The sequence below is a fragment of the Phascolarctos cinereus genome, unplaced genomic scaffold (genome assembly GCF_003287225.1).
Source record: "Phascolarctos cinereus isolate Bilbo 61053 unplaced genomic scaffold, phaCin_HiC Scaffold_4;HRSCAF=312, whole genome shotgun sequence".
NCBI lineage: Eukaryota > Metazoa > Chordata > Mammalia > Diprotodontia > Phascolarctidae > Phascolarctos > Phascolarctos cinereus.
This window is the reverse complement of record NW_027555847.1, coordinates 157,931,645-157,956,672: the sequence shown is the minus strand read 5'-3', so window position 1 is coordinate 157,956,672 and position 25,028 is coordinate 157,931,645. Positions and strand designations below refer to the sequence as shown.

Below are 25,028 nucleotides of genomic sequence, written 5' to 3'. Positions count from 1 at the left end.
AGAAGGAGCACACACCCATCTCGTGAGATTGTAATAAAGGTAACCTTTACTTTCCACCTTGAGAAGTCTCTGAGTTTAATTTGGGTTGGGGTCGCTGTCCCACACAAAATGATCCCTAGGAATCTTTATAGTGCTGATATTCTAGATTCTAGAACATCATCATCCCTTTGGTAGGGTAAAAGGGAAGAAAAAAAAATAGGGGTCATGAATCACCAGAGAACCTGATGATGTGAACAATCTCAGGTGAGTTAGGATGAGTTCTCTTCCAACAAAAATTCTCCCATACATGGGTCAAAGGAATAATTTCATTCCCTGAACTCAGAAACAATTATGTCCTCCAAAAATGACTTGGAGATGAAGACAGTCCTCAGACAGAAAACAGGAATTTTAAGGCAATCTGAAGAGGCAAAACTCAAATAGGCAGTAATGCATTCTTTTTAGCCATTAGAAGCTGATTGTGCAACAGATTGGTTTCATATGGAAATGAGTCTCACAATTGCCCCCACAAAGCCCCTAATAAGGGTAGACCTAGGAGATGTTATAGAAAGAGTTCTTAACATTTTTTGTGTCATAGACTCCTTCACAGAGTGTTTTTTTTAAATGTATAAGACATATAGAATTACAATGGCAAGACAAAGGATGATGAAAATGAACAGGTAATTTTTTTCCCACCTGCATTCACAGGCACCTCCCCCCAATCTATCAATGGAAGGATAGATGGACCCTTGGATGTCCATGGACCACAGATTAAGAATCCTAGACTAGAACAAAAGATTAAGAAGGTGAGCTTTATCAAAATGCATGGTTTTAAGATAATTATAGCTTTAGTGCTGGAAAGGACCTGAGAGGTTAGGTCACTTGCCTAAGTTCAAACAGGTAAATGGTAAGGTCACGTTTGAACCCAGATCGTCTGACTCCAACTTCAGAGTTCTTTCTGAACCACAGCTCCCCTCAAGCCTCAATCTTTTTTTCCCCTTATCTTTTTATCTTTTCAGATTTTGTTTTAACCCTCAAGGTCAAGGCTGGTTTCTGTTTATGTTCCAGACCACAGACCAAGTAAGAACATTTATATACTGGGTAGACAGATAAGGATTTTGCAACTTGTTTTAAAACTGTTACATAAAAGTGTGAAAGATTATGGCCCGAGCCTTCTTAGTGTTGGTTACATTCATGATCAGCCTGTCAATCAATCAATTAATCACCTGTCCTTGGAATGGTGACTAAGCACAGCCTAGGAGGCAGGTTTTTCACGACGCCTATGCTTCTGAAATAACCCAACATTTTTATTTGTCTTGGGCCGTTCATCTGACAGAGGCATATTCTTTCTGCTATCATCCTTTTCTAATTGCTTATGTCAATTTTATAATTCTTTAGACTGTGTTTCATTGTATCCTTGGATGAGTACATTGCTCCTGCTGTCTAAGAGGGAAATTACAAGCAGCTTATATTATGAAACTAAATGTTTATCAAAACACTTCAGCAAAGACACATCAAACAATTCCATTCAGCAAACATTTGTCAGGCTTCTATTGTGTGCAAGAAATTGTGGCAGGAACATTTATTAAGCATCTATTGTGTGCAAGATACAAAAATAGATATGCTGTCAAGATGCTTCTAATCTAACAGGAAAGGCATGTAACCCAATAACTGATAACAAAAAAGACTGTGATAAATGCAAAATAATTGTACAAAGTGCTATGAGAAATTTTAAAAGAAATTGATCATTTTCCCCTGAGGGTCAGGCAAAACTTCATGGAGTAAGTAGTATCTTAGTTATATCTTGAAGAAAGGGAGGGACTTAAAGAGATGAAGGTTGTGGAAAGGTGGAGAAATTCATTCCAGACATGGGAGACAAGTATGTAAGAAAAGACACAAAGAGGGCAGGAACATTATGAAACACAAATAGTCCAGTTTGTCCAAACATAAAATATGTCAAGAAGAGCAATACAACAGAAAGCTAGAAAAGTATTTAGACCCAAATTATGTAAATCTTAAATGCCAGGACCTGGAGACTACATTTTTTGGTACTATCCAGAGATATGTAGTAGCTCATTCATAAAACAGACTTTAGTATGACAAGAGAGCCAAATAAACAAAGGGCTTGGAGTCAAGAAGACATGAATTCAAATCCAGCTTTAGGTTACTATGTGACCCTGGGGAAGTCACTTAACCTCTCTCAGGCTGTTTCCTCATCTGTGAAATGAGGATAATAATAACACCTACCTCACAGAGTTGTTATGAGGATCAAATGAAATAATAATTTTCTCTGATCATGATCTCTTGTCTTTTCATCTCTCTCCCTGCCTTATTACTCATCAACCTATATTTTGTCCTTACTGTGCCCTTCAGTCCTCCTTGTTATCCTAGTGTATTCTTCCTGCTATAGCCCTGGTTTTTTCCCTTTATAGTTTTGGTCCCCATAGTTAATCAGTTCAACAGTCCTAGACCCCTTTAGCTCTTTCCACCTTTATCCTACTGCCAGTCATACCCCACCAACTACCTTCTCCTATTCTGGAGCTGTAAATGATACTCAAGGGAGTCACACAATGTTAACTGAATCCATGAACAATTCATGTTAACTAATCCCAATTGGACACTCCTCACTGCAAGACAACACTTTCATTTTTCTTTGATGTACTATCACGCTCCCCACAGAATCTGTTCTAAACCTTAAGTCTCAAATACCATTTCCCTGTCCCTCCAAGCCAATGAGCTAGCCCAATAAAACTGAGGATATTGAGGCCATCCACCATGAGCGCCTTCATCTCCCCTATGGGACCTCTAAATTTTCACCTAGCCTCTCCTCCTTTGCTGTAGTCTAGCCTCTGAGGAAAAAAGTAGTCTTTTTCCATATCAAGGCTTACCTTATGTCATGATTCCATTCCTTCTGGTAGCTGGTCTTGCCCCTTTAATTATTCCCTCTTTCTCATCTTCAGTTTCTTCACCTCTACTAGGTGTCCTTCCCAACTTACTTACAAACATGCTGAGGTTCTCCCCCACCCCACTCATCCTTAAAAGTAACAACCTTGCAAAACATATGTCTAGATTCTTATTAATAATTGAGTAGTTCATAAGAAAGATTGGGGGTAGACCTGAGGATATGACTTTAAAAAGTAAAACCATTTAGGAACAGCTAAAAACAGTAATCATTTTATACAAATGAGGTGCAAGAGGAAGAATCGATACAAGAGAATTAGATGAGGGAGGAGGGCCGGTAGTTCTAGTAACCTACTTTCATCAGGAATGGGTTTAAGAGGGAAAATACATATATATTTAGAAGAGTATAAAAGTCTTCTAAATTTAGAAGAAACAAAAAGGTAAGGGAATAGGGAGAGGGGAGAGGACAAGAGAGGGATTTCTAGAGGGGAGACTGAGAGAATAGGTTATAGGGGGCTATAGAAGGGTGTTTAGATTTATGGGGATGGGAGGATAGGGGAAGGATCCTTGAAGGGGGTAGGTTAACTAACAGAAAGGCAAGGTAGCAGGTAGAAGTAGAGGAGTCAGGAGGGATAGGAAACAAGAGATATGCACAAACACAAAAACACAGATCAGGAGTAAAATTTTGGGGGAAAGTATATGTCTACATATATGCAAGTATATATGTGTATATATGTATATGTATATAGCTATAGAGAAATAAATCCACACTCAAATGTAGCCTGCTACCTTGCCTTTCTGCAGTATTTATCATACAGGCTTTCTTGAAATGAAAATTTATCACATATTTTGAATCCTCTCTTCTGTTCTTCTATGCACATGACATGCTTTTTTTTTTCTTTTCTTATTTTGTAATTAGGTTCCAGTATTTAAGTTTATATGTTTTTTTCTTTTCTCTATTCTGTATGTGTTTTTATGTTTGAGTCTAAAATAAAATTTAATTAAAAAAAAAATAACAGCCTTCACTTTAACCTGATGTATCTCAAAGTATTATCTCATAAAGACAGCAAGGTGATGCAGTGAATAGAGTGCCAGGTCTGGAGTCAGGAAGACTCTTCTTCATGAGTTCAAATCTAACCTCAGACACTTACTAGCTGTGTGACCTTGGGCAAGTCACTTGACCCTATTTGCCTCAGTTTCCTCATCTGTAAAATGAGCTGGAGAAGGAAATGGCAAACCACTATGGTATCTCTATCAAGAAAACTCCCAAAATGGTATCATGAAGAGTCAGACTCAACTGAACAACAGCATCATCTCATTTCCTACCTAGTTTCTTTATCAAACCCCTAGAAAGTACAGTCTATACTTGCTTTCTTCACTTTCTCATCACACACTCACTTCTCAGCCCCTTGACTTCTATCTTGTATTTACTTGTCCATTACATGTAATACCTCCCCACTACCAACAGAGTGTAAGTTTCTTGAAGACAGGAGGTATTTTGGGTTTTTAAGTGTGTACCCAAAACTCCTAGCACAGTGCCTTACACATAGTAAGCACCTAATAAATGCTTGTTGAATCGAGTTGAATTTGCAAATAGCATGATAATAAACCAAAAGGATCATGAACAAAAAATTGAGATAATAAATTACTCTTTTTTTTTTTAAGGCAATGAGGTTAAGTGACTTGCCCAGGGTCACACAGCTAGTAAGTGTTACGTGTCTGAGGTCAGATTTGAACTCAGGTCCTCCTGAATCCAGGGCCAGTACTCTATCCACTGCACCATGTAGCTGCCCCCAATTAATTACTCTTGTAAGCACGTAGAGGACACAATATAAAAACTATCTTTGTTCTCATGTGCCACTAATAAAAAAATCACATAAAAAGAGAAATACTCTTTACAATAATAAAATTTATCTATTTATGTATCAACTTCTCAATGACATACACAAGTCATTTATAAAAATATAATTCAAAATAGATTTGACAAAAGTAAGGGATAACTAAAAAAAGGGGGCTCTTACATACACGTGGCTAAGAAAATGTAGTAAAAATATCAATAATTCCCAAAATAATTTATATATATAATGCAATAACAATTAAAATACCAAGAGGTTGAAGGATAGAGCTGTATAAACTATAGCAAGATTTATGTGTGGGGGAAAAAAACAGGCAAAGATAACAAGGTGGAATTATGAGGCTCTTACCCTGTGAAATTTTAAAACATACCATATAAAGTGGTAATTCTCACAATTACTTGGTCCTGAGCAGGCAAGAAAGTGAGAAAATAAATCAATGGAAAATAATAAAGATTGCTGAAAAATAATCAAGCATATACAAAAAATTATATTTGATCAATTCACAGATATCTAACTGGCAAAAAGGATTATCATTCAACAAAATAAACTGGATAGTATTACGGCAAGTAACAAGTCACAATGCACACTTCAAAAGAAATCCCAATGGATTAAATGAACTAAACATAAAGAAAATCCATTAAAAATTTTTAAAAGAAAGAGAAATAATATTCATCTCAAATGTGAAAATGGAATTTTTAATTTATGTAACAAGTGGAAGACATTGTTAGAGACAAAATATCATAAGGTCTTTTGTTTCTTCTTTCTCGTGGTTCCTCCTACTGGTTCTAATTCTTCTTTACAACATGACTAATTTGAAAATATGTTTAATAGGAATGTATATGTAGAGCCTATATCAGATTGCACACTGTCTTGGGGAGGGAGGGAGATAAAATTTAAAACTCAAAAGTTTATGGAAGTAAATGTGAAAACTAAAAATTGATTAATTTTTTAAAAATATCATAGGGTCATAGACTTATAGTTGGAAGAGACTTCAAAGTGTACCTGGTCCAAATCTCCTCTTTTTAGAAATGAGGAACTGAGGGCCAAGAAAGTTAAACGGCTGCCGAAGATCATATAGGTAGTAAGTATTAAGAATTGGCATTTAAATATAGGACCTCTGACTCCAGAGACTGTTCTTCCCACTGTATCATGCTGCCTTCCTCTGCCCAAAATAGGTGGATTTAATTATATTAAAAATTTTAATATCCAAACAATGAACAACATAACCAAAATAAGAAAAAGTAGACTGAGAAAAATTAATGGAAAACATATCTGATATAAATGTATAAGAGTAATGACCAATCTTCAGTAAGTAGTCAAAGCATGTGAATAGGCATTTTACTTCACTACTAGATCTCACTGAGGTGACTACTCCCTTCAATGATCCATGCAGTTCATAACCCATCCTGGCCCTCTCATCCTGTGTGATTCTCATCCAGATTCCCCTCATAAATCTCACATGAGGATCCACCCAAGTTAGAGGTGCCCTTCCTCTGGTCCTCTTGACACTGACTGTAGGCCAGTGGAATATGTGAACTGTCCAGTCATTATTCCTCACGTTTACTCCATGATCTCTCACCTTTTGTTCAAGTCATCTATCTCTCTGATGACATTCTTTAGGCTACTTCTGCACAGTTCTTCATGGGTAACTGTTTGCTAAGCTCTCAACCGCCTAAGAAGTGACCCTTAACTTCAATTCTTCAGAGACTGGTATTACATGACTCAAAGCCACACAGTATCAGTGGAAGGAAAAGGCTTTCATTTCAGGGAGAAGTTTGGAGTTATTAGAAGTTATTGAGAAATTAGCACACTTTCCCAAAAGTAAACGAGCTCATTCTCCTATTACTGCTTAATTCTGAGCCCAGCTCATGGTCATTGTGCACTGCCTGTACAAGGTGTAGATGTAAACAGAACAAGCGGATGGGCTATAAATTCAACTGCCTATAGTTTAGACAACAAGCATACACCATCTACTTGGTGATGGTTGAGTGGGAGGAAGAGATTATGAGTGTCAAACACCACATATACTGTCAGACTTAGTTGATGTGTTGGTTAGTTTTGCTAGACTTCTTTTTCCCCTCCTCTCTCCTTTATTCTTTGTTTAAAAGGAAGACTCTTTCAATGGAAGAAAGGAGAGCCATGTTGTGAGATGAAGGTGATATAAAGGCAAGAGACAGCAAGAAAAAACTAAGAGATTAGGACTAGATCTGTGATTTCATCTGTTTAGGAAACATCCACGTAAGAAAATTATTTGTAGCAATGCAGATCAGCACCTCTACAACTGATTGTTTTGAAGAATTGCATAGCCCACTGAAAAGAGAATTACCCAGGGTCACACAGCTAGCATGCATCAGAGGCAGAATTTGAGTTCAGGTCTTCCTGACTTTGAGGCCAGCTCTATAGCCACAATAGCCCACTGCCCCTCTTTAAAAAGAAAGAAAAAAAAATATATAATTGCTTTGAAAGAAAAAAAAAACATTCTCTTCCCTCAAGCATCATACACCTTCATTTCCCTCCTCTTTCCTCTCATAGTTTACTAACACAGACCATTCATCTTGAGCTCCCTCTTCTCAAACCCTACCCCAACAACATTCCTAATTCTACCCTCCCTTACTCCAGTCTCTGATGAAAAAATAGCCCTTCTCATTGTTAAGACCAGACCCTATGCCTGTACTATTGACCCCATCCCCTCCCATCTCTTCCCATAGCTTCCCCTGCAATTTCACTTCTAATCTTCAATCTAACTGCTCCCTTTCTGCTGCCTACAAACATGCTGAGATCTCCCCTATCCTTTAATTTTTTTTTTTCACTTGGTCTTCTCTCAAGCTCTCTTATACCTTTCCTCCCTGTCACAGATAAGCTATTTTTAAAAATCCATCTATACTCATTGCCTCTAATTTCTCCCCTCACTTATTTCTCAAACCCCTTGAATTCTAGTTTCCTATCTCACCACCCAAGTGAAACTACTCTCTTTAAAGATGCCAATGATCTCTTACTTGCCAAACCCAAAGTCCCTTTTTCAGATCTCTCTACACATTTGAAACTGTAAATCATCCCCTCTTCCTGGATATTCTCTCCCTTCTCTCAGTTTAAGATGCTACTCTTTGTTGGTTCTTCTCTCCTTCAGTGTCCTTTACTCAGTCATTATCTCTGTTCCACCCCTCAGTGGCAGCTGGCCTCTAAAGCTGTTCTGGGACCTTTTTCTCTCTTTACAAACTCTCTTTTGGTGAATTCATGAGTTCCCATGATTTCAATTATCAGCTCTATGACACTGACTTTCAGATCTATATACGCAGCCTCAACCTCTATCCTGAGCTCCAGTCTCACGTCAACAATCATCTATTGCACATTTCTGACTATGTATCCTAGAGGCATCTCAAATTCACATAGAAGGCACTTAATAAATGCTTGTAAAGAGAATTAACTTTTAGGGAAGAAACCTGGCAATACATAATAAGAATCCTAAAACTTATTATGCTTACTAAGAATTTAATCTGAAGGTGTAATTTAAAAGAAAAAATTCTATTTATATAGTTCAATGAGGGCTACTTAATATGTAATGTTAAAAAAAAAACAATGGCTAGTATTTAAATAGTATCATACAGTGTGCAAAGTAATTTATATACATTAGCTCACTTAAGAGTCACAATAAATACCGAGAGGTAAATACTAAAGATATTATTAATCCCCATTTTACAGATGAGGGAACTAAGACTCAAAGAAGTTAGATGACTTGCTCATAGCCTCAAAGATCAGCCAGAAAGCCTCAAAAGAGAATACCATCTCTTATATGGAAAAGAAAATTAACAACTAGAAAAAAAAATTTTAACACAATGAACAAGTACTACGGATAAAAAGAAAAATGCAAAACAAGGAATGTAGAACTAGAAAAAGATATGCTTCTTCACGATTATTAGATTAAAATACAAAGGGAGCTGCAGGGTATATAGAGTAAATAAGATATTAGTTTTGTTTTTGTCTCTGTAATGCCATTGCCTAGAACTATGCCGATCTCATGGTGGGCATTTAATAAATGCTGAATGAATGAATGAGTCCACAAATATAAGTGACTGATATTAGATCTTATCCTATTTTGATAGGGAATATGGGATGAAAAAAATATCACTCACTGAGTTCTTGAAATGGAGAGAGACTGACAACAATGAAAGAAGGGAGTATAGAAAGGGAAGGCTGAGAACAAAGAAGACAAGCAGAAGTCAAAATTGGGAGTCAACAACTTTTCCAGGGTTGCTCCAGTTCACTGTCAATGAAACAAGGACATATGGAAGCTATGCTTGAAAATCCAAACCTGTTAAGTGCCAACAAATTTACAGAAAAATGAATGAATCAACTTTCCAAGATGTTAAACTGCCCTCTGTCATTAGCCCTACTCCCTCCTCCCCTAAACTTCAAGTTCTGCCTTCAAATCTAGTGTCTTGCTCACTTATCTGTTTCTACTCCTCCCATAAAATATGTATAAGTAAATATGTACAAAAATTTGGGGTGCTATGATCCACATGAATAGCCCTCACCATTTATTTTTCATCACATGATTCTTCCAGGGGAAGCAAAGGTAATGGAGTGGGAGGGCTGGGAGGGGGGAAACTTGTATATAGTTGGACCAGCATGATGTTACTGATCCTGGAATACAGGAGCCTTTGTTTTTGAAAGACTTCATAAAATGATGTCCTGAAAGATTTCATACATTTCTAAAAGAGGGGCAAAAAAAAGAAGGAAAGAAAGACAGAAAAAAAAAAGATCTTGGAAGGGCACTTCCACTTCCAAGAGCCAAGATGGTGGAGTAAGAAGTAAGTTGCTCTCACTCTCCCTCACTGACCTCTGAAAGCCCAGAAAACATAGACCCAGGAAAAACTCCGAGCCAGCAAAAAAACAGGGCACAGCAGTCTCGTACCTCAGGAAGCTTGGGGGATTAATGGGAAAGGTCCCTCTCACTCTGGGGGAGGGAAAGCAATACAGGACTGGAGGCACCCCAGCAAGCCAGCACCAAGCCCCACCTCAGCATACCAGGGGGAGATCTCGAGACCCAGGTTGGCAGAGCAGGCAAGTGCCAATACTACAACCCCACCCCCCACACCCCCAGAGCATCAATACAGGCAGGGGAACCAGTAATGTCATTCTCCAGCAGTGAAATCACCTGGTGCCTCAACATAACTCTGGGAAGCATAACTCCAGAAGGCAAAGCTTCAGGCTGACAGACATCCACCAACATCAAAACAATCCTATTCAAGGCCCCTGGGTAACCAGGAGCCAAACATTCAAGTGCAAGGCCCCATGAGCAAGAAAAGGTTGGGCAGGTGCCCCCCTTCACTCCAGCAGGAGAACTCAACATGTTGTTTTTTTTTAAATCAGGAAATAGGCAAATGTCCCAGGCAGCCACTATGTGTCCATGAACACAAGGTACTTCTGTTTCTCTTGTTTTTATTCTATCCTGAGCTTAGAAGAAGGAGAACCAGATAGGGACATGAACAAAAAGCAGAAATGGAGAACGATCATAGATTCTAATTTTGGGGAAAGGCAAGATCAAGGCACAAATTCAGAAGAGAACAACATTGTCAACATACCCACATCCAAAAACCTCAAAGGGGACTATGAACTAGTCTCAAGACCAAAAATCCTTCTTGGAAAAGCTCAAGGAGGATTTTATAAGTCAAATAAGAGAGGTAGAAGAAAAATTGAGGAGCGGGGAATGAGAGGTACGCAAGAAAGAGTCAATAGCTTGGAAAAGGAAGGACAAAAATTGACTGTAGAAAACAAGTCCTTAAAAAGTAGAATAGGCCAAATGGAAAAGGAGGTACAAATATAATAGAAGAAAACAACTTGTTAAAAATTAGAATGGGGCAAATGGAAGCTAATGACTCTACGAGAGAGCAAGAATCAAACAGAAACAAAAAAATGAAAAAAAGTTTAAAATTACTGCTCTACCTGAAAACCATGATAAAAAAAAACCCTGCTTTTTAAAACTCTGAAATATGCCCACAACCTTACCCTTGTCCATGTGCTTACTTACCCTCTCTATGACCTCTAAGTATTAGGATTAGTTGGATGGGATTATTCCTTATAGAAACTCATCTCATATCCCTCCTTTCTCCTTGCCACTCTTCCCATACCAAAGTAATAGCTGCAAAATGAAAACTAATCTAACCATTCTACCACCAATCCTAACCCCAAGAAGGCAGACAGTTAATATTAAATAAAATAGTAATTCAACACACAACAATAACTTTACTATCATTTCATTATCCAAACCCCAACTTTTTAAGTCTGCACACTACTTATCTTCGGTTGAATAATCAGCCATCCAAGTTTATCAGTGAATAGTTCCTGAGCACACAGCAAGTTATTTGTTCCTTTAGAAAAATCAAAAGTGATTAAAATATAAATTTACTTTTCATTTCTTCCAATATTTCAAAGAGCTTTGTGTCTACATGCATTACCTCTTAGGGAAGCTGAGTATTTCTTCTCCAGAAAAAAAATTAAGAGAAAATGATGACCCAATTAGGTGTCTTCCTCTAATTTCTCTGATTTCTGTGATTACATATGAATCAGTTCTGAGCATATACCATGAGACAGAACTAGATAATAACTATGATTCATTGAATGGTAAGCATTTTGGTCAGAGAAAGAATTCACTAAAGAGTGATAGAAGGGATCAATAAGTATTTATTTAGCACCTTCTATGAGCCAGGCACTGTGCTAGGCAGTTAGGTGGCTCTGGGCAAGGAGTCAGGAAGACCTGAGTTCAAATCTAGCCTCAGACACTTACTAGTTGTGTGTCCTTGGGCAAGCTGCTTAACCCATTTGTCTCAGTTTCCTCAACTGTAAAATGGGAATGATAGTAGCATGTACCTTCCTGGGTTGTTGCGAGGATCAAATGAGATGTCTGTAAAGCATTTAGCCCAGTGTCTGGCACATAGTAGGCACTATATAAAGCTAGCTATGATGATGGTCGTGACTGGGGATACAAGGACAAAAATGAGTAATTCCCTGCCCTCAACAACTTTACAATCTGTCTGTTTGTGCAACACATACATATACACATGTAACGTCCCTGAAGCACACACTGATATTCCCTCCAGCCAAGGCAACTGCATGACAAGTTGAGGGAGAGCCTACTTCCAGTCATTTGTGACGGAGGAGCTGGTACTGTGTATTGAGGAAAAGTCCTCTAGCAGGATGCAGAGCTAGAACAACAGGCAGCTTAGGAGGTACTGAACTAAGTTCAAATACAAACAAGAGCATCCTACAGATCACTTTCTTTTTCCCTTCCTTTTGGAGAATGAGGCAAGAACTACCAAGTGCTGCTGATGGGGGTGGGGGGAAACGTTACTGCCTTATGTCCCAGGCAGCCGCTATGTGTCCATGAGCACAAGGTACTTCTGTTTCTCTTCTTTGTATTCTATCCTGAGCTTAGAAGGAGAACCAGATATGGAGCTGTCCAAGTAGTGACCATCTAAGTCTGGAGATCCCGAGGTTCCATCAGAGGTACTACTGGTAAACAGACAGGGCACTAGAGACCACAGTTTGGATGCTATTTCACAACAGAGGAAGCACCTGCAGATGGAGGTGGAAAGACAGTCATTCAAGGACGACAGCAATTTAGTGAGCATGACGCCCGGTGACAGAGAGAAGTATTAGTCAAGTATTCTATAAAGGCCATTAAAGGGTTATAGCTAAATGAAACCTCACAAGGACTCCACAAAGGGAGGAAAGGAGTTCTGGGGACGGGAGTCAGCAGGTACCTCTTGATCACAAGTGGCCACTACATATGAACCTCACTACCACAGTAAGTAAGTCATTTCTTTTCAGGGCACTTATGTGTGAAGTGTGGGGAGAGGAAAGGAATATATTTGTAACTATTTTTCTTTCTCTAACTTTTCAACAAATTCCTTTTCTAAAAAAGCTAATAGAATTCTACCAGCTGATTGATAATGAAGAACACACTGGATGGGAGATAAAGAGCTACATTTACTAGAAATGTCAGCTATCCCTGAGGCCTCAACCTATTAGTACAATGGGATGCTTTACACAAAATAGATAAAAGATAATTTTAGGGAGACAGCACTATCAAAAGAATAAGGAAAGATTTCATGTAGGAGACGGTATTTAAGTTGAAGGATATTGTGTATTCTAAGAAAAAGAGGAAGAGGGGGATGGGGAATAGCTGTAACAAAGGAACAGAGACAAGAGAAGTTTGATCACAAAAAACAAAATAAACAATTTTAATCATGTAAAATTAACCACTGTTGTACAAATAAAATCAATTAAGGTAGAATAAAAGGAACTGTCAGTCAAATGGAGAAAACATTTACATCAAATATCTCTGACAAAAATCTGACATGCAAGATATATAGAGATTTGACATAAGAGTAATTATTCAATAGGAAAATGATCATTAAATATGAACGCATTTTTTTTACAAAGAAATGCAAACCATCAAAAAACTTTTAAAAAATGACCCAAATCAATAATAAGATAATTGCAGTTTTAAACAACTAATATTTCACTTCACATGTATCAAATTGGCAAAGATGATAAAGATAGAATAATCGGTAGCAGAGGAACTCTTGGAAGACATATTAATACACTATCAGTGGAACTGTAAATTGGTCCAACTGTTCTAGAAAACTATTTGGAATCATAGAAGAAAAGGAAGGAAGGAAAGAAGGAGTGAAAGAAGGAAGGTCTATCAACTGAGTCAATAAACTGTGGAAGAGAAATGCAATGAAATAATATCATGCCATAAGGAATAATGGATGAAGAATTCAGAGGAATATGGGAAGACATACTTGTATGAGCTAAAATATAGAGCAAACAAAGAGCTAGGAGGAAAAATATGCAGAATGACTACAATAAGGTAAATTTAAAACATCAAAAAAAACTTTATCTGAACTCAGATTAATTGCAGCAACCAATCTTAGTCTCAGAGAACAGATGATGAAAAGACACTTCTCTCCTCTCACTACAGAGGTGTGAGGGACTAGCAAGTATAGAATGTTACGTGTGCTGTTGGACCTGGTAATCATTTTATTGGCCAGTTTTACTTAAATCTTTTTCCTTGTTACAAAAGAGAAGGCAGAATTATACAGGGAAATGGATGGTGCCAAAACAAAAAGAATCAATAAAGTTTTTAAAATAAAACTCTAACTATAAGCTTTGAGATAATTTGACAATAAGAACCCTATAAACATATACATAGCATACCACTTAGCCAACTCAATCTTCAAACTCAAGTCATAGAATAAAAGTAGGGTAATATAAAATTTTACTTACCTGGTGAACCCTGGAATTTGGCTCTTTTAACTGCAAAAGAAGAAGGAATAGAGTGAGTATCTTTGTCACAGATGTGTGACATTATATCATATAATATGTAACTATAGAGAACACAAGGTTAAAACAAGAGTGTTGGGTCTGTCACTACAAAAGTCTTCATATACATATTCAAGAGGAAAAAAACAGGGACAGCAAAGGATAGAGGAGAACAGGCCCTTATGGAAGGAACTGCCACTGGTTGACAATAGAAAGGGGTTCCTCTTACCATCACTGAACGAGAGGCTATTGCCAGAAGAGCCAGGAACACAATGAAGGTCAAGGGTAGGAATGTGGCCATAATATTGAGAGAAGAGTGACATCACTAATCATACGCTGGCTTATTTGTTGGAAAGAATAGGTAATGAAGGGGTCTATAAATGTTATATTAGTTATCTGGAATTAGATTCTACTAACATTGACAGAAGCCTAAAAAATATGCCAAAATAAAGGTAACAACATTAACCAATAATAACTGACACATAATATATCTATGTAGTTTGCAAAGCATTTTACATACATTATTTTATAATTCTAATTTACATGATCACCCCAAAAATATCCCAGGTGTGAGTAAATTAGTCCAAAAGATGAAGTAATAGGAGTCATAGTGCTACCACTGAAGAACTGATTTTCCTAAAGCACAGATCCAAGTGTTACTCAATAAACTTTAATTACCTTAATGATCAAATATAAATTTCTTTACTTGCTTTGTAAAAGCCCTTCGGATCTTGGCTTCAACCTACCTTTCCAGTTTTGTTATACATTACTCCCCTTTTCACACTCTGTGGTGTATCTATACTGGTATTTAGATATAACCAAATTCTCATTGTATCTGCAAGAAGTAGAAATGGAAACTCCCAGTAGAGTCTCTCTCCATTAAAGTACAAATATATAAGTCGAGTTCCCCATGGAAGCCAGGTAGGGCAAAAAAGCAAGAGGTCTTAACCATTGTCATCTCCTTTCTTTCCTTTTTTCCTCCACTATTACACCTTTTGGTGCCTAGCTTTATGTTTGGAAAACATATATTAGAAAACTGAGAGTATCAATATATTATCAGTTGGCAGATTCCAGTCCAAGCAATAAATGTGCTTTTTTCTGACTTTTCCCATCTCACATACAGGTCCAAATGGCTCGGACTCTCTCCCCCTTTCCTTACTACCAAATAAGTTCTTTCTATTCAAATATTCTATTCAAATTTATTTTATTTTTTAACTTGATGTTGAGAATGATCTGACTTTTCTTTTTACCTATAATATTTTACACACTTAAAGTTAGATTATTTTGGTGGGGGGAAGTATTTCAATGTTTCTAGTTTAAAGACTGGTATTTTGATCAGCAAATGATGGGGGCACTCCCCTTTACTAAATACCCAAGGTACCTCTCTATGCCTGAGTGTGCCAACGTTGTTTGCCTGAAAAATTCACTACACAGTGGCTAAACCAGGTGAGCATCTTTAGCTAGGCTTGTCTTTTTTTTTTTAGGGCAATTGGGGTTAAGTGATTTGCCCAGGGTCACACAGCTAGTAAGTGTCAAGTGTTTGGTCTGAGGCCAGATTTGAACTCAGGTCCTCCTGACTTCAGGGCTGGTGCTTTATCCACTGCGCCACCTAGCTGTCTTTTAAACACCTGACACATTATCCACAACCAGGCCCCTTCTAACTTGGTAGGGCCATACAATCATAGACTAAGAGTTAGAGGTGACTCTAAAGGTCATCACGTTCAGTCCTTTCACTTTACAGATGAGGAAACTGAGGCTCAGAGAGGATAAATGATTTGCTCAAGGTCATGTAGCAAATAAGCATCTCAAGTGCGATTTGAATTGTGGTGTTCTTGACTCCAGATTCATCACTTTCTCCTCATTGCCATGCTCACCTGATAGAGCTTATGCTTCAATAGCACAGCCTTTGAAAACCTAACATCATTTTCTGTCATGTTGAAACATCTAAGGAGGATTTTAAGAGATGCTGAGGAAAATACTCTTCTTCAAGTTACATCAAATTAATAGCCTATCTTCCCAGCCTTGACTCATACTTTTTCCTTCCTATATGATCAAAATAGATGAATTTCATCCTGTCCTTCCCCATTCCCAGACTGTTTTTTTTAATTTGTTTATTTTTAGTTTTCAACATTCACTTCCATAATAAGATTCCGAGTTCCAAATTTTCTCTCCGTCTCTCCCCTCCCCATACTCCAAGATGGAATGCAATTTGATATAAGCTCTATATATACATTTATATTAAACCTATTTTCACATTAGTCATGTTGTAAAGAAGAATTAGAATCAATGAGGGAGAAGAAACAAACAAAAAAAAGAAAAAAGAGAGCAAACAAGTAATATGCACTGATCTATATTCAGACTCCATAGTTCTTTTTCTGGATGTGGACAGCATTTTCCATCATGTGCCCTTTGAAGTTGTCTTAGATCCTTGCATTGCTAAGCAGGGATGAGTCTATCAAAGTTAGTCATTGTATGTGACTATTACTGAGTACAATGTTCTCCTGGTTCTTGTTCACGTCACTCAGCATCAGTTCATTCAAGTCTTTCCAGGTTTTTCTGAAGTCGGCCTGCTCATCATTTCTTATAGCACAATAGTATTCCATCACATTCATATACCACAGCTTATTCAGCCATTCCCCAACTGATGGGCATTCCCTCAATTTCCAATTCTTGGCTGCCACAAAAAGAGCTGCTATAAATATTTTTGTAAATGTGGGTCCTTTCCCAATTTGTATGATTTCTTTGGGATACAGACCTAGAAGCTGTATCGCACATTTTTATAGCCCTTTGAACATAGTTCCAAATTGCTCTCCAGAATGGTTGTGTTGGTTCACAATTCCACTAACAATGCATTAGTATTTCAATTTTCCCACATCTTGTACAACATTTATCATTTTCCTGTTTTGTCACATTAGCCAATCTGATAGGTGTGACGTGGACTTCAGAGTTGTTTTGATTTGCATTTCTCTAATCAATAGTGATTTAGAGCATTTTTTCATATGACTATTGATAGCTTTAATTTCTTCATCTGAAAACTGCTTGTTTAAATCCTTTGACCATTTATCAATTGGGGAATGACTTGTGCTCTTACACAGACTGTTTTTCCATCAGGACATTTCACTTACTCACTTCATTAGGATAGGTACTCACCTAGTAGGATACCCTGTACTCAGCCAGGAGAAAGCCCAGTTGAGTCAGGAATGAGCTGTCAGGAGGGTGAGTTTGGGGAATCAAGAAAAAAAATCCCTATTAATTAAATGTTGAGTTGCAGAGAAGATCAGGCCCATGGAGCCCATCTAAACAACCTTCCCAGAAGAAAGAAAGGGCAGTGGGGCTCTACAGTATCACAGGCATGACTTGACTTAGTCATGTATGTTTCCTAAGTATCTGTCTCTCTACTATTGTACTAGATCAATGAGTCCACCCTTTCTACTGATGTGTGCACCCCAGATTTATGGGGAATAATGTTTTGTAGTTACTATGTCATCTCAGTAAATACCTTTGCTTTGAGTTAATTGTGTCAACTGGCTGACTACTGGAAGAAAACATAGTGGTAGGGGCTAGTGAACTATATAGTTTTAGGAATACAGATCTATGAAGTACCATGAACTTGGGGTAATCATGCCTCCCAGCTGAACCTGCAAGTACAAGCTGTGGGTTAGCCCAGATGGGGTGAAATAATGATATGTGTACATGGTATAATATTAGTTCCTTAGGGACACCAACTATTTTTTTTTCTTTGTATATCCAGCACCTAGCAGCACAGCAACCGGCACGTAGTATTTAATAAATGCTTAGTTGATTGATAGCATTGCTTAAGAAATGTTTGTTGATTTCATTTATATTACTTGCTCCCATCTGTATGGTGATCACTACACAAAATCATCAAGTCCTGGATCACTCCTAATACCCTTTTGCTTTATTCCAGAATGTACCATTTGCTACCTACAAACCAAGGACAAATCACAACTTCTCTGAGTCTGAGTTTTTTCATCTGTAAAAGACAGATGATACTTATCTTATCCACTCACAGGATTGTTATGAAGGAAGCATTTTGTAAACCTTAAAGCACTATACAGATGTGAATCATTATTTATCACTATCATTATAGAGATATAGCCTCAAAGAGTTTCCAGAAGGTGTAGAATCCAATAAATTTATGCTATTCCATTTCAACTGGATAACCAGAGCTCAGCAATTTTATTCATATCATGTTTCCTTCCTTAGCTACATACTATTGTGTTCAGTATCAGCATGTAAGTAGGAACAATGTAGACACGCATACAACTATCCTTTATTGCTCCCAAACTATCCTAAGCTAACCCCATCCCACCCCACACACACTCTTATAACCATTGCTAAAGACAACTGCCAAAAGGAACAAAAGTCACAGAAAGGCTATTTAGATACTTAAATGGATTTATGATCTGATTAAGATAGATATTCCCTCCTCCTGTATACATACAAATCCCTCCTTTCTTCCTCATTCTAATAATTCTTTTCTATGAACAGGAGCCAGAAATGGAAGGAAGCAGAGAACAGGTAAAGAAGAGAAAACTCCACTCACACTATATCACAACTCCTTAGTGTACTTCCCATATATAGACTGTTTCATACCTTCCTTTTCCCCCCAAGCCTCTAATCCCATTCCTCCCCAGTGTGGAACAGATGTCCAAGAGATTACACTTTAAATAAACCTAACATGATTTAAAGGACTGGTAATTCACCAGCATGGAATAAATAAAATCTCTCTTAGTAGTGGCCACAATTACATAAATTAAATCTAAAAAAAAAATTAGCTTGGAATAATTTTGAGGGCTCCATGCCCCTTTCTCACTAAAACTGTAATTGCTACACAGTTTCATTCCTTGCCCTAACCACATATATATTAACAATTTAGAAGGAATTTCAGAAGTCTAGTCCAGCCCCCTCATTTTACAAATGAGCAAACCAAAGGCTGAGAGATAAGGCAATGTGACTTGCCGAAGGTCACAGGAATATTAAGTGGTAGACCCAGCCCTTGAATTCAAACCTGCTTACACCAGAACTTTGCACTGAACCACACAGCCTGCATGACCTGTAGAGAAAAATAGAGAAATAGAAACACCTGTGCACTTTATTAATCAAAACACATGTGAACATTTGATTAATGTTTCAAGTTACCAACTACATTCACTCAGCCAAGTTCAGAAAGCCCTGTAACTTCAATGTGTATACAGAAAGCATCACATTCCAGGCATAGGAAAAATGTTATGAAATGAAGGGTTGGGGATAAACTCCTGGACATGAACTGAAAATCAGTAGGATTACACAGCTATGACAGTAGAAATTAAGAAGAGCCCTTTCTAGAAGGCAAATTGGTGAAACATGATCAAAGGGAGTTTTATATTAAGCTATATAAAGATAGTAGCCCATCAAAGAGCTTAGATTAGGAACCTATGCAGCTACATAAAAAGGGAGAATTTGGCAAGCTTCAAATGGCTTTCAGCCAACTAATAAATGTATTCAGCATTAAAGATCAAAGTAGACTTCTGAAAACAAAGCCATGTGAGGACCCAAGAGACTATAATTTTCCCCAATAAACAAATCCAAGACAGAGCTCAACTCCAGCTCTTCTGTAAAACCTTCCCCCCGACCCTACCCTAACATCAGCTTGAAGGGATGCCACCCTTCCTCTGAACAACTTTAGCAATAACTGTCTACATAATGCAATTCAAATGCCAATTAATCATGCACTGCCTTGTAACATCTCTTCTGTTGTTGACAGATCTTTTTCATTGCTCATCTGTTGTTTTCCCTCCAGTTTTATATTAGATTTTTTTGTCTTGCCTTCTTCAAAATATTTAGAACTTCAGAAATTCTGTCCCTTCCACTGCAAAAAAAAGATTGCTTTGTAGATACTGAAGATACTCAATTTGATAGCAGGATTATAAAGTTCTAATACTTGTTGAATGAGTACTAGCCACCTCATATTTATATGAATGGATAAATGAGCAAGACAGCTGGGGAAAGAAGGAATGGTGAATATTTCTCAGCAGATATTGAAGTAGAATATAGTTCAAACCAGATTATGAAAGGCCTTGAAAGTCAGGCATATTTGAACACTATACAGTATATGATGAAGAGCCATGGAAGGTTTGTTTGTTTTTAAATGAGAGTAACATGATGAAATTGTTATTTTAGCAAAGATTAATTGAATAAGGGAGAGAAAAGAGGGACAGCAGGAGCCCACTTAAAAGATCATTACAACAAACCAAGCACGGCAATGATGGCCTAGACTAGGGTGATAGTAGAAACAGAAAAGAAGAAATGAATTGTGATATCATAGATAAAAGCACTTAGTGTGCTTTTGAAGGAAAAAATTTTGATTTGGCAATGATATGTCATATGTAATATAAAGGGGAATTCATCAAAGACAATTCTGATGTCATAAACATCAGGGACAGTGGTACTGATTAAAAATAGGGAAGTTGAAAGAAGTGACAAATTTGGGGGTAGGGGAGGTGTGAAGATGATTCATTAATTTGGCATTAGATGTGTTTAGGTTAAGATGACAATGGGATAGCCAAATAGGAAGGTCTAATAACCAGATGCATATACAAAAAAAGTAATCAGCACTGACCAGGAGAGATGGTATAAAATAAGAGCAATAAAGTAATTTGGAAGAATAAATAAACCAGGGAAATTAAATCCACTGAATTGTTGCTGGAATACAACAAGGTTATTTGAAGTAATTAATACATGCCCATAAAACAATATGTAATGTAATGAACTTTCTTAAATCTGAATTTTTATAGAATTACTTCATTTTGATATGGAAAGAATAATATGATAAGGGATGGGTGACACAAGAGAGGTATTTTGTTACAAGTCAGGGAAATGAAAATTCAATCTGAATGTGTTTCTCTTTTCCACAGCTTGATTTTAGCAGGGAGAGAAACACCTAAGGACATGGTGTCCATTGTTTGTTCCAGCACAGGGATGTAAACAAAATGTTGCGTGTGTATATTCTGACCATGGGAATTAGCAGCTGAAGATATTGAGACATATTCTATACATAGAAGTCTATGATAAGACTGAAAAAAAAAGTCTTCCGCCCAAAGTCTTCCTTTAGCTATCAAACTTCATTTGCTACCAAATCTATATCTCTTTTCTTGCTCTAAACACTCTTTGTGGCAAAGGTTCTTAAACTGGGATATATGACTTCTTAAAAATATGTATTTTGGGGACAGCTAGGTTGCAGAATGGATACAGCATCGGCCCTGGAGTCAGGAGGAGCCTGAGTTCAAATACGACCTCAGACACTTACTAGCTGTGTGACCCTGGGCAAGTCACTTAACCCCATTGCCTAGCCCCTCCCCCCAAAAAAACCCATAACTCAAAAATACGTATTTTGGTAACTATTTTCTTTGTAATGGACTATTATTGCGCTATAAAATATGAGGAGCAAGATACTCCAGAAAAACCGAGAAAGACTTACATGAACTGATACACAGCGAAATGAACAGAACCAGGAGAATGTAACAGCAATATTGTTCAATGAAGAACTGTGAATGACTTAACTATTCTCAGCAAAACAATGATCCAGGACAATCCCAAAGGACTGATGATGAAGCATACTGTCCGCCTCCAGAAAAAGAAGTGACATTGATTAAATACAAACTGAAGCATTATATATATGTATATAATATATATATATATACACATATATATGTAATATTATATGTATATTACTAATATATTAAATAATGTATACTTTTATCTTTTCACTAAAAGATAAGAATCAAATTCTAATTAAAAGACTTATATTGCTATATGTGTTATATAACATATATATTTATCTTTTCAAGTATACTATATATATTTACATATATCGCATATATAGACATGTGATATATGTATGTATATTTTCATATACATACATATCTGTTTATACATATCTACACACACATATATATATATACACACATGCACACACTATAATTTGATGAAGGTTACACCATCAAATAGGGGAATCAGATGGCATATGAGCTGGACCTTAAATGAAGGTAGGATTATAAGAAACAGAGATGAAGTGGGAAGGCTTCTAGGCATTAGCAGGGAGGCAGGGTCAGACTATGTAAAATGCAGAAAGACAGGAGGGGAAGGGCACTTGGTGGGGAGGGGGAGAGAAAGGAGGGAGATGGAGAGAGGGGAGGGACAGGGAGAAAAAGGAAGAGGTAGAGAGAGTTGGAGAGATGACAAGACGGCCCAAGAAAGAGCTCTAAGGAATATCTACTCTATGGGGACAAGCAATAGATAGTGATCCATCAAAGGAAAGGTCAGATAGGCAGAAAGAGAAAGTAGAAAGCAATATCTTGAAAACTCAGCAAGGAGAGAGGACCCAGGAGAAGGGGATAACCAGCAGTGTCATATGCTGCAGAGAGAAAACATCATCAGATTTACCAACTGAAAGTTCAACAGTAACTGGGAAAAGAGAAGTTGCAACTGAATGGTAAGATGAAATAAGTTAAGAAGTGAATGAGAATGAGAGGTTGTAGAAACAATGAATGTAGATGGCTTGTTTCTGGGAATTTAGCTGCAGAAGGGTAGACATTTAGGAAAATAGTTTGAGAGGACAGTAGAGTAGAATGAAGTTCATTTTGAAAATTTGGGAGATGGAACATAAAAGCATGTTTGTAGGCAACAGGGAAGGGAGCTTATAGATAGGGAGAGATGGAAGACTGGGGAAGGCAAGTATCCATTCTGCCACCTAGCTGTCCCCAAAATACATATTTTTAAGAAGTCATATATCCCAGTTTAAGAACCTTTGCCACAAAGAGTGTTTAGAGCAAGAAAAGAGATATAGATTTGGTAGCAAATGAAGTTTGATAGCTAAAGGAAGTTAAACATTTATGTAGTACCTACTATGTGCCAGGCACTGTATTAAACATGTTTTTATAAATATTATCTCATTTGATCCTCACAACAACCCTGGGAGGTAGGTGCTATTATTATCCCCATTTTACAGTTGAGGAAACTGAGGCAGAGGTCAAGTGGTTTGCCTAGGGTTACATAGTTAGTATCTGAGGCCAATTTAAAATCATGTCTTCCTGACTCAAGGCCCAGAACTCTATCCCCTGTCCCACCAACTGCCTTAGAAAGAGGGGGTGATCAAAGGGACACAATTCTGAAGAGACAAGAGGGCAGAGAATCAAGCAGACAAGCAGTGGAGTTGGTTTTGGGCAAAGAGGTTTACCTCTTCATTAGAAACTGGAGGAAAAGACCTAGGGATGAAATTATGAATTTGGAGGCACAGAATAGGAAACTTACTCTAGTTTCTTGTAAACACAGATCTATGTAGATTCTCAGCCCAGGATTCCCATTGGCCTTTGCCCCAAGAGGGAAGGGAAGAACCCATGGACATGCTCTCCCAAGGTATGGAGGAAGAAGAAGTGGGACCAGTCAAAGCTCAGTGCAAGCCTATTCGTTTAACATGGTATTAAAGGTTATTACCAAAACACATTTTAAAAGACCTCTATTCTCCTTACTCTATATTCCTTACTATTCTTCTTACATACAGCCTCCTTTCTCCACCAAGCTTCCCTTATCAATGCCAACTAGACCCTGATCATTTGCATTTTATTATCAAGTACTTGATAAGTAGTTTTGCAATGCCTCTCATGTCATCTCATGTGTCTTTGTTTGGCATCTCCAAACTGATTATAAATTTCTCAAGGACAGGTAGGAGCTATAGCGCATTCTGTATGTATTTCCCTACAGTGAGTTGAGTGCAGAAGCCTGCACTTAGCAAGCATTTAATAAATGCTTAACTATTTTACCACCAATAGTTTCACTACCAAAGCTTCATTTATTAACTACAATTTGCTCTGAGGTATGAATATCACTGACACAAAAGACAGGCATTTATTGAGTCAACACTTAAGGCTTTATTTTTCTTCACCTTCAGATAAGAAGCAATGAAAACACTTTTCAATGGTGTACTAGTTTCTCCTTCATTCCCGAGTGTTTTCTCAAATTGAATGTCTATGGCATTCAGGTACTTTTATTTAAAGTAATAATAATGGCTTATATTTATATGGCTTTTTTAAAAGTTTATAAAGAATATGTGAGGCAATGAATTTTAATTCTTGTATCACTGATGTTATTTACCACTCTTGCTAATAAAGGAACAGCAATGGGGTCACACAACCTATTGCTACACATATTCTAAAGTGATGTGCTGTAACAAATGTGCCTAAGGTTTAACACTCTTTATGCTGTTTGTAAAATTGTCCTTTGGTTTGTGGCTTCAGCCACTATTTACCAAACCTAGTGTGGCTAGTGATTGATTCATATTCCCAAATAATTCTGCTTGGAACAAACCATCCTCCATGCTGTGCTCCAGGCTCCAGAAGGTGCTATCTACCAGCATTCACAGCTGTACTACAACAGTTAAAGGTATACTTCAGCATCTCTGTTCACAATTTCTTCCTTCTCCTCACCTTACTCTGCACTACACACATTCTCTGTCTGTCTGTCTCTCCCTGCCCCACTTTACTCCAATCTAAAGTAGCTGCTTGCATATCCTCTTGTCATCCATTCGCCACACACATCACCATATTTTTCTTCCCTCCCCCGCCCCCCAACAAATATGGTTTCTATGTAAGGAAATCTTTATACTCTTTCAGAACCTTTAGGAGGGTAAATTTGTCACAGTTAAGTATAGCTTAAAATCTGAACTGCTGAGTGAAAGTAAAATTTAGATGAGACCACAATTTAAGCACTGACTGGCATCTTTTCTATGACATCCATGCACACAAACAGTAATACAGAGGATCAGAATTTCTTATAGGTGACACTACTGCAACTATCTAAAACAGAGATGTGGCAGATACAGAACTAGTCAAAGGACCTTGACATATTAGGGAGGCAAAAGATGTCACAGCCCACCTATGGGTGCTGACCAGTTATGAGTGGAAGGCAAAG

The 25,028-nt window shown here is 37.5% G+C and overlaps 1 protein-coding gene across 4 annotated transcripts in view; it reads right to left on the bottom strand.

Moving 5' to 3' along the window:
- The window catches only part of UNC13B (unc-13 homolog B), a 315,105-nt gene that overhangs the window by 251,335 nt on the left and 38,742 nt on the right, over positions 1–25,028 (bottom strand). For all 4 annotated transcript variants that reach the window (XM_020977063.2, XM_020977069.2, XM_020977064.2 and 1 more), the window contains exon 2: positions 14,025–14,054. In XM_020977063.2, coding sequence (XP_020832722.1) covers positions 14,025–14,054 — 30 coding nt within the window. The remainder of the gene's footprint in view (positions 1–14,024; positions 14,055–25,028) is intronic.